Source organism: Momordica charantia, unplaced genomic scaffold, assembly GCF_013281855.1.
Source record: "Momordica charantia cultivar OHB3-1 unplaced genomic scaffold, Mcharantia_2.0 BLBB01000162.1, whole genome shotgun sequence".
Taxonomy (NCBI): domain Eukaryota; kingdom Viridiplantae; phylum Streptophyta; class Magnoliopsida; order Cucurbitales; family Cucurbitaceae; genus Momordica; species Momordica charantia.
The window spans coordinates 10228-20878 of NW_028275318.1; the positions used below are offsets into that span (position 1 = coordinate 10228).

The 10651-nt window shown below is 37.2% G+C and overlaps 1 protein-coding gene across 5 annotated transcripts; it reads right to left on the reverse strand.

Annotated features, from left to right (window-relative positions):
• Window positions 1-468: 468 nt before the first annotated feature.
• On the reverse strand, window positions 469-6878 carry LOC148207258 (general transcription and DNA repair factor IIH subunit TFB4-like). 5 transcript variants are annotated; one of them, XM_088118464.1, is made up of 13 exons: window positions 6361-6868; window positions 4900-4972; window positions 4653-4814; window positions 4461-4549; window positions 4087-4357; window positions 3689-3735; window positions 3461-3498; window positions 3304-3349; window positions 2036-2089; window positions 1855-1923; window positions 1574-1650; window positions 1170-1265; window positions 469-729 (listed from the first exon to the last, which is right to left on the reverse strand). In XM_088118464.1, exons 3-13 carry the CDS (start codon window positions 4681-4683, stop codon window positions 657-659), a joined length of 891 nt encoding a protein of 296 aa, XP_087974590.1. In that variant the 5' UTR covers window positions 4684-4814; window positions 4900-4972; window positions 6361-6868; the 3' UTR covers window positions 469-656. The 5 variants fall into 5 exon arrangements, with proteins under 5 accessions (XP_087974590.1, XP_087974589.1, XP_087974591.1 ...); XM_088118463.1 differs by having other exon boundaries at window positions 6353-6868; XM_088118465.1 differs by having other exon boundaries at window positions 469-769; window positions 4653-4972; window positions 6353-6878.
• Between the last annotated feature and the right edge of the window lie 3773 nt (window positions 6879-10651).

Genomic DNA, 10651 nt, shown 5'->3' on the forward strand with positions numbered 1-10651 from the left:
TATTTGCACCCTCACCACAAATATAACTATAAATGTAACTGTCGATGTAATTGCAACTGTCAATACATATTTGAACTCAACGATTACTGTCGATACGACTATTAAAGTGATTATTCTAACCATATTTAGTACATATACATTAACAATTCCAGTGAGAATCATCACTCTCGGATACATTATAAGAGTTATGAAAACTATGAAGAAGAACTTTCTAGTTCACTTAAAAAAGAAGGATCATTGTCAATTTCAAAAATTTAATTTTGCAATATCCAAATATATAGAATAACTGCTGCTATTACTATCCCTATCCCTAACTAAAAAATGTCATTAGATGCAAATTCCTAATGTTAACTAAATCCTCAACAGTACTATAACTAGAATTTGTCAGACATGCTAGCTCAAAACATTCAAACTCATGATCTGCATCATACAATGGCGAGGCAAACACCGTCTCCTGCTCGAGCAATATGAACCAAATTCCATGATTTTGACCAATACAGTATTCAGCAAAAAGCATTAGCAGTTCCCAAGAGCACAAAAAAGGAAAGAAGAATGGAATACTTCTATAGCCATACAAGTGAGGGAAAAACTAACCAACCAGTTCAAAGTCGACACTAAAACAAACTCTAAAGTTCCACAATTTACAGCAAGTGAAGTCATGTTTCTGGAGTTTTTCTCTTCTGTTTGGACACTGAATCCACATCTACTGGGGTCTCACCAAATACTGACCTGAACGAAGCCAAAACTCGCCAATAATGCATACAAATGCCTGTTTGAAGGACAAAAAGATACTATACACGCACTCTTCACTACCTCAAATTCAGATACAGGAGTTAAACCATATGACCACAAGATAGCAAATGAAACCAATAAAGAAACTAATGACACAGCATAATCTTTTAGCATTGTATCCACTATCTAGGTTACCATTATCAACAAGTAAGATAACATATACTAAGCTTCAAAGCTCCCTCATAATTCTTCCTAAATTTACCAAGTGCAGGAAATATTAATTGGCTAAGGAAAAAAATCCATCCATTATGAGATCTCAAAAATCAGCTTCCTCATCCTTTCCTGTTTCTACTTATATCCCATCAGCTTTAATAAAATTTTTATGACACCTCGTATAAAATGGAAAAACATAAGTAATGATTCTGGTTTTCACTTACCCACAAGTAGAACATTTCTTGTGATGCTTGCAGAATATAGATAAGCAAACCGAACAGACATAGCCCATGTCAATTGTTTTTTTGTGGCAAAAACACCTGAAAATTCCCAGTTTATTAGGTATTAGTAGTTTCCTTCTATGTTGGATACAAAGTTAAAAAAAGAATTATAACAAGAGGTATAAAATGGTAAACACCAGAGTAAGCGCCAAGTGGCAAATTTTTCAAACAAGAAACCGAACTTTTCATTGATAAAAATGAAAGGGAAAAAAAATGAAAAAAAAAAGACTGGATACAGACATAAAGAAAATACAAACTGCCCAAAAAAAGGAAGCCGATCTAACAAGAGGCAAAATATTAAGCACAAACCATAGAGAATTTGTCTAATCACAAGACTCCAAACTTACGATGCACGAAAATCCACACCAACGGACTTTGGAAGTTGTAAGAAGGCCCGAGAATGCAAATCAGTAGCAAAAACAGTCTGTACAAAAAGAACAATACATCACGTTAGGACAAGCAAGAGATCAAAATGAATATAGGAAACAGCTCGAAGACCACAATCATCAGTGTTCTCAATAAAAGTTTGTTGATTTGACTAATCTGTAACCCAAATCCTTAGAAGACTAAACAGAGACTTTGAACTTGGAGAGGGGAACAAAAAGCCACTCTGACGAATATAACCTACAGAGAGATATTGAAACAGTCCATCCATTTGCTGAGGCTTCAGATAAACTCCACCCGTGATGTAAGAAGCCTATACAGAATCAGAAATCACCAACAGCAAATTAATCCAGGGTACCTAACATGGTAAGATTCTGGGGGAACAAAATAAACAGCCATTAACAGAACAATGTACAGATAGATACCTGCTGAAGAAATGCAGAATTGTGTGAACCTATGTAACACGAATCTATGGGAACCTGAAGCAGAATAATGAATCATACACAACAAGAAACTAATACACATGGAAACACAATATTGAATGTTGAATGTTGTTTACATGCAACTTGGAGCTGCAAATAGAGATCTACCTCGGACTTCAAAGGCATGACTAGCACACATGAAAGTTTAAATCAAACCCATAAATGCAAACAAGGATGGAGATTCGCCTTTCTTTCCAATTCTCATTGACTATGATCTATGAATTTTTTACAAATGACCAGATGGTCACTGTTATCACAAACATTGCAAATGAAATTATTTCAATCATTCTTATCGTCATATTGGTTTTTTTTTTTCTAAATGAGAAGCAGGGTTTTCATGAAGCAAAATGAAAGATCTTTGGGCCATATTGTAATGTCAAGCTGTACTAAACGAAGAGAAACCAAACAATCGAGAAATCTCAAACATTCTTATTCTTCATCTTTGAGCTTAATAGATGTTGGAGAGTGATTTGATAGTGCATCTCTATTTTTTTTTTTTTTTCAATTTCAAGATGTGTTTCTTAAATGATTCTTGCAGGACTTTTTTCATGACTTTTGGAGCTTTACAGTTACAGTCTTAATGTGGAGTACCTTAGACAAGGAATTTGTAATTTCTCATCTGTCCCTTCAGGAAAACTCCTTATCTCTCCTGTCCTTTCTTTATAATCTTAGCTCTTTAATGAAGTTCTCGTTTCTTATTTTACATACATATACATGCATACATTTATATGTCTTTCATTTTCTTCTTTTCACCTTTGACAAGAACAATAATAGAAAATCTGCAAGATATTCGTCAAATCTCCATCCACTAGACAAGAACATAGTATAAAGGTAGTTTCTGGATATTGGACTTCAATTCTGACTGTATAGACCAAATATTTAGTTGTAAACTACAAGTAGGTTTATCAAACTTATCATAGGAGCGTTCAAATTCAAATTCACTAATGGGATGCTTGCAATTTCTTCCAAAATTATAAGGGAAGAAACCTACAGAAAAATTCAGACCAGCACCACTTCCTAGTATCCAAACCGGACAAAGAACAAGTTTAATAGAGAGGAAACTTATGTCAAGCATTTCCATCAAATATTTGGAGACTAAATTTGTTACTACTTACCAACAATTAACCGACTCGAAGAAAGAGAGTTAGTGATCGATAGAAGTTAATGAAGCCATATATGGACACACAAAAGGGACAACAAGAAATACCAACCATTGAACGCTGAGCAGAAAAGATGGCATTCATGATTGCAACATATCTGAAAGAAAAAAATAATTAATAGAGAAATACTTAACCATTTGTATCCCTTTTTTAATAGAAAATACATTAAATACACTAAATTTAATTGAAATTAGCATGAGAATCTTACTGTTCAGGCCCATCTGGGGATCCCTGCAAGCAAAGGATCTACACTCGAAGTACATACATTACATAAATCAGTCACATTTTCTTCCAAGTTCCAAAAAAAAATCAATTGGCAATTACTGTGTAATAAATAGTACTAGTAAGCAATAGACAAAAGAAAGGAAGAGTACAAAGCACAAACAGAATTTGAAAATTGGGGAAAGAGAGATCCAAAACAGAAATAAGTGCTTACTCGAGGATGGGGATGGAGAGATCCAGAACGGAAAACTTTCTGTATATCTATTCACATGGTTAAGCATTTAGAGCAAAATAATATGTTGATGAGTATTAGATTGCTTAAATTGGATTTAGAAAGTATACAGCAATGTGCAAATCCCACTGTGGCAACCATAACTATATCATAGTATTTTTCTGCTACTACTCGTTACCGCAAAAAACGATCAAATGAACAATAAATTTCCAAATGCAACTTTCATCTCCATATATATTGTTTAAGGCTAACTTCTACACAATGCTACTCAGTCACGATGGTCTGTTGAAACATTCTAATTTTGTGTAGAACATAATGGAGTTTTACTTTAGCAGAAACGAAAATAAACTATCCGCACCAAAAATAATCAACAAGGATACAGCACAAAGCCATGGAGAGTGATCCAGAAAGAAGTGAAGACATGGTCCCTCCTCTGGGGTCTTCCTTGACAGACTGCTCATCCGCAATCACGAATTCCTCCAAATTCTTCAATAAACGAGTGCAAAGTGCAGGCATTCTACCATCTTCAAGACCACGATTTGAATGTGAAGACGAGTTGTATAGATACTTGCATGAAGCATAACCAGTACCAATTACCACAACCTCATTAAGTTGATTCAGATCTAAAATGGAGTTCAGGAAAGCAAGTACCTATACACCCAAAAAGAAAATACCAACATTCATTTCTATTATTCTAAAATTCACTTGGAAGTTAGGTTCGCACATAGAGAAAGAGAGAGAAGTTATCAATTACATGAGAGAGAAACTTGGAGAATGGAAGAGAAGATGTGCTCCAAAAAAATGGATTCGTATCCAATAAAACCATCAAAAGGCTTACATCATCTGCAACAACACAATCAAAAGACCTTAGAGAAGAATAAGTCACTGCAACTCAAAAACTTGTACCTGGCACCCTTATAGAAGAAGAGAGGGATTGGAGGAGAACCTGCATAGAGCTTTGAAGGAACAGATGCCATGGTAGCAGTTTCAGAATTAGCAACGGAGAAAAACGCCCAATTCTAATAGACGTGGATGGAAATTGGGATACCACTCATTGGATTCCTCCGTTGGCCCAATTCTATTTGTTGTAGGTTTCAATCTTGGCCAACTATTCTCGCAAGAACTAAACTTGGGTTCATATGCCTTCATGTGAAAGTTCACTTCATATTTTCAAGGAGAAAAAAAGGGTTCACCTCATCTTTTTTCATTCTTACTTCACCTTCACTTCTCAATTCAGCATCATTTTTGTCATTCCAACACATCAATCTGCACAACACAACCGAAACAACTAAATTTTTTGCCTGCAGTTGAATCCTAATGTAGAGGAACATGCAACAAGAACAGAATAGGATATGACCTATAGACATAATTATTTCAGAAGATAAATCAAATTGTTCCCAAAAGACAGTGCATGCCAAATCAGTAACTAGAAATCAAAATCGCTGGTGTATAACCACTACCAAGAACCATGCTAGTTTCTAAACAATAAACGATGGAGGAGATTGACAAAGAAGTTCAAAAACTCCTCACTTAACTCTAAAGTCCGTATTGTAACACTCCCCAGTTCAAAATCAAATCACATGCAACAATTGCAATTGCTCCCTCACCACACAGAGAGCATCAGTTGGACATACAAATGGATTTGGATACCATTTTAAACTTAAAAAAGTGTACATAATTTCAATCACAGCAGCACGTCAGGCAACCCAGTGGCTCCATCGGTCTTTCATCGAAGTAGCCCAAGGAGTCGGTGTCCAGCGATAGAGAAGAAGCTTCTGGCCCTAGAGACTTAGAGGAAGGTTGGTAAATGACGCCGGAGGAAGATGAAGAAGCTAACACCCACTTCTTCTTCCACTTCCAGAAATGGTCGAAAGTGGCTTGGAGAAATTGACGTTTCAATGCAAGAGAGATTGAGGAAAGTGGCTTGGAGAATCACGAGGGAAATCAGTACACAAGAGGGAGGTGGAAGGGCTGAGAAACTGGGAAAGAAGAGGGAGATGCTTTTTTAATTTATATGCTATAATTAGATACTATAACTACTTATTCTTGATGTAGTGCCATGCTCTGGTACTCACCCATTCACTCATGTCCAGCTCTCACACAAAAGCCATATAACATGTTTTATACACCAAGATTCGATGCAAGATTCAAATCTCATGCTTCCATAACCACAAATCAAACATACTTACGAAAAGAAATGCAACCAAATAATATGTCCGACATAAATTCAGCATGCTTCCACAATTACAGCCAACCAAAACATAACATACTTTTCACAATTACTCCATCATGTTTCCATAATTCCAAAAAAGAACCATGCTTTCACTCAAAGTATCACAACATCACCCATTCAACATACTCAACAAGCTCTACTAATGCTTCGCAATTCAATAACACACTCAAAAATTTTACGGACCAAACCTATGTAGTCCAACAAAAATACAGAACCATATCGGCAACCAACCACTTAAACATAAGTTTCAATATGTATTCAAAATCAAACAATTAATATCACATACAGGGACAACCAAGCAGAACTACTTACAACACGCCTAACACTCCTAGCTCTTGAATTAGTTCGCTTCCTAGGCAATCAATCCGAACAACTTAGATTGAATGTGAAAGAGTATTAAAAGGTTTCCTTACCTACTGACCTTCACTCAAACCGCTTGGGTTATGGCTGGAACAATGCACACTGCAGATCTGAGGTCGAGGTTCGAGTTTGCAAAACTGACGCTGATAGAGGGTGGGTATCACGAATCTGGGTTGGATCGAGTGTGAGTCAGCACGGGAAGTTGCGCCGCCCCAGAGGATGAGCTTGCCGTTCGCGCTCGGATCTAGGCGTCGTAGTGTTAGCCGATCGTCGCTGGCCGCCGGGTAGTTGTGCGTGGATTGCCGCCGTTCGTATCCTCACCGCTGCAGATCCTTGCCGTTCGCGAAGGGTCGTTGCGCCGCCGTACGGGTTTTTGAGTCGTCGGGGGTCCGTCGGTCGCCGTTCTGAGCTGCGCCGCCGCGGATGGTCGCCGCCGAGAAGGGGGTCTACTGAGGGGATAGGGTTTTTCTTTTCTTTTTCTATATTCTGTTTCGACGCAACAATCTTGGGAAAATGGACAAAATGAGCCCAGAGGTCTCTTAAGTTTTTTAAAAATACAAATTTTCTAGTGACCGTTGACATCACCAATTTTGTCAAATAACCTCTCATGCCTTTTTTCTTACTTATTTTTCTCTTCCAGACTTCATCTCTCTTCTCTCTCTCTCTCTCTACTAATATTTTAGACTTGCCTCCTTATTTCCTCTCTCTACCTCTATCCTCTTTTTCCAGATTTTTTTTCCTCCTCCTTGTTTTCTTATCGGTTTTCATTATTCTCTATTTTCTTTGAGTTTCTTTTTTCCATCTTCCCTCTTTCTCTATTTTTTCTATTACTATTATTCTCTTTCTTCTTTACTCACCACAAAAAGCAATTTTTTTTCCTCCATGATTCCCGTGACTTTTAACCATCGCTGACGATGGATGCATCAAAGCCGACGAAGGAGGTCGTTCGCCGAAGAGAGAAGATCAGTTGAAGAGGAATGGGGGAGGAGATAAAGACAGAGAGAGCGAGGGTGAGCGAGGGTGAGCGGGAGGGAGCGAGAGGGAGCGAGGTTGAGTGAGGGTGAACGAGAATTAAGGGAATCTAAAAATACTATCTCAATATTAATTCAAATTTGTTTCCCGAAATCTATTCTCAATCTCATTAAATCTCTCACCGCAGTTTTAATTAGGATTGAATTAAAAACCCCTCATTTTGCTTTCATCTCTTTCATTCCTAATTTAAAATTTAATCAAATGAAAATATCAATTTAAAATCTAATTACAAAAAGAAAGTATTCGAATTTGAAATTTAATTCAAATTTGTTTCCCAAAATCTCTTTTTAATTAGATTTTAAATTGATACATTTGATTAAAATTTAAATTAGGAATGGAAGATGGGAAAGCAAAATTGGGGGATTTGAAATTCAATTATAATTAAAACTACATTGGGAGATTTAAGGAGATTTAAGGAGATTGATCAGAGATTTCGGAAAACAATTTAAATTAATATTGAGATTCCGTTTTTCTCATGATAAACATTAATTCAAAATTAATTTTTAGATACTATAAAAAAACAGTCTCATTAAAAATATTAGTTTTAGATTCCCTCAATTCTCTCTCGCTCACCCTCACCCTCGATCTCTCTCTCGCTCACCCTCGCTCTCTCTCTCTATCTCCTCTCTCATTCCTCTTCCACTGAGTTTCTTTCTTCGACGAATGACCTCCTTCGTCGGCTTTGATGCAGCCGTCGTCAGCGAAGTCACGAGAACCATGGAGGAGGCTGCTGGTTTAAAAAAAATTGAGAGATTTAGGGGTTTTTTTAAAAGTAAATTGCTTTTTGTGGTCAGAGAAGAAAAGGAATAATAGTAATTAGAAAAAATACAGAAAGATGGAAGAAGGAAAAGAGAAATTCCAAGAAAATTTTAGACACAATGAAAAAAAAAATTTTTGCTGAAGAAAACGATAAGAAAAAAAAATCTGGAAAAAGAGGGAGATGGAGGTAGAGAGAGGAAATCAGAAGGAAGTCTAAAATATTAGTGGAGGGGTAGTGAGGGTCGTTTGGTGTGAAGGTGATGTCAGCAGATGCCTAAAACTTGTGTTTTGAAAAGGATGATTAAAAAACTTAAAAGGACCTTATAGAATGTTTATTTTGTCCATTTTCCCAACAATCTTGGGATTTGTTTTTAACGGTCTTCTACTCCCTATTTTACCGTATTTTTAAGAGACAATTAGTTCTTGGTTGAGTAATGATTTCAAATTCTATAATTTTAATTTTTTTTGTCGAGCAACAAAACATGAAAGAAACTAAAAAAAAGATAGGTGTGTTCCCAAGTTGCAAGGTGGGCTTGGGTTCCAAGATCTTGAGTTGTTTAATGAGTCCTTACTTACTAAGCAAGGGTGGCGAATTCTGTCTAATCATTTATCTCTCTTGGCTAGGACTTTAAAAGAAAAGTATTTTGTTGACTGTCCTTTCTTGGAGGTTAAAGCTCGTACCCAAGACTCTTTCATCTGGAAGAGTATTATGTGGGGAAGGGTGGCGAATTCTGTCTAATACTTTGTCTCTCTTGGCTATAACTTTAAAAGAAAAGTATTTTGTTGACTGTCCTTTCTTGGAGGTTAAAGCTCGTACCCAAGACTCTTTCATCTGGAAGAGTATTATGTGGGGAAGGGTGGCGAATTCTGTCTAATACTTTGTCTCTCTTGGCTATAACTTTAAAAGAAAAGTATTTTGTTGACTGTCCTTTCTTGGAGGCTAAAGCTCGTATCCAAGACTATTTCATCTGGAAGAGTATTATGTGGGGAAAAGAGTTATTGAATAAAGGCCTTAGATGGAGAGTGGGAAATGGCCAGAGTAATGACATCAAGGCTGACAAATGGATTCCTACCCCATCATCCTACACCTCAATTTTCCCTACAAAGGGGATGGTGGCCAATCAAAAGGTCGCATCCCTTATTCTCTCGAATGGTGATTGGGACAGGAATGCGGTTTCAAACTGCTTTCATGTTGAAGATGTGCAATCTATTCTTAATAGTCCTCTTTCTATGAAGAATGTTGAGGATAAGCTTATTTGGCACGACAGCAAAGATGATTTTTACACAGTGCGAAGTGGTTACGGGCTGGCAAGTGATCTTCTTCACCGGGATAGTAATTCGAATGTGCAGGAGTTGTCTAAGTGGTGGAAAGTCTTGTGGAATGCAAATGTGCCCAATAAAATTAAAATTTTTGGTTGGAAAGCTTTTAAGGAGTTTCTCCCTTCGGGGTCTACTCTTGTTAAGAAGGGGATGGAGGTGGATCCTCGTTGTATCAGGTGTAATCTGTTTGATGAAAGCCCGATACATGCTATATGGTTTGGTAAAAAGGATAGGAAGTTCTGGGAGGCCTCGCCTTTCCTCTCCATCTCTCCATAAATTGGCCTCATTCTATGAGGTCGGTGGCTGACTTACTATGGTGGTTTTGGGAGAATATTCCTAATGATCTGTTTGAAAAGTTTCTGGTTATGTGTTGGGCAGTTTGGTCGTGGCAAAATAAATAAATTTTTGTTGATCCTAACGGTTGTGTTGGGATGCAGGACGATCTTTGGGATTGGTCTATCTCCTATATTACTCAATTCTAAGCAGCAAATAAAATCATAGGAGAGGTGGAGATGCCGAGAGTACCTGGTGCGAGACCGAATTCTCGAAAGCATTAGTCTCCCCCAGTTGATGACAATCTGAAAATTAATACTGACGTTGCAATCAGACTCGATGAAAATCGTATGGGTTTTGGTGCTATGATCCGTAATTCTAAGGGAGAAATTATGCTTACTCCTGCGAAAGAAGTTGGGTGTGTATGCGATCCAGCAATAGAAGAGGCGTCGGCGATTAGGGATGGATTGACAGAAGCGATTGAGCTTGGCTTCTTTAATTTGGAGGTGGAGTCGGATTCTCTTCAGGTGATCATGAAGATTAAGAACCCTCAGCCTGACACAATTCGGAGCTCGGTTGGTTGGTGAAAGAGGCGGTTCCTAAAATTCACAAACTTTTCTTATTGCCCTCGATCTTGCAACAGAGTTGTTCATGCATTAGCAAGAATGGCTATGGATGATGAGGTTTCTGGAGTATGGTTGGAGGAATGTCCCTCCCCTCTTGTTCTCGTCTGGGAAGATGACTGTCGGGCGCTTAGGGCCCCTAGTTTTTAATTCTATAGTTTTAATTAAGTTTTTAAATGTGTTTGATTATGAATGGTTCAAATTAAAGTTTATTGTATATTTTACTATTATGCTATCGTAACTAGTAAGATATTAAACTATTAATAATATAATATTTTAATTTTAAGTAATATAATATTTTCTTTAGGGATCCGACGTTATAAATACAGTTACTTATAACGCCAG

What these genes read in the sequence shown, in the direction of transcription:
- LOC148207258 (XM_088118464.1), bottom strand. Translation starts at nt 4,683, where the DNA reads ATGGCATCTGTTCCTTCAAAGCTCTATGCAG. An exon ending in GACTGTTTCAATATCTCTCT is followed by an intron (nt 1,651 to 1,854) that starts GTAGGTTATATT and finishes CTTTTTGTACAG; the next exon opens with ACTGTTTTTGCTACTGATTT. An exon ending in AAGAAATGTTCTACTTGTGG is followed by an intron (nt 730 to 1,169) that starts GTAAGTGAAAAC and finishes GGCTTCGTTCAG; the next exon opens with GTCAGTATTTGGTGAGACCC.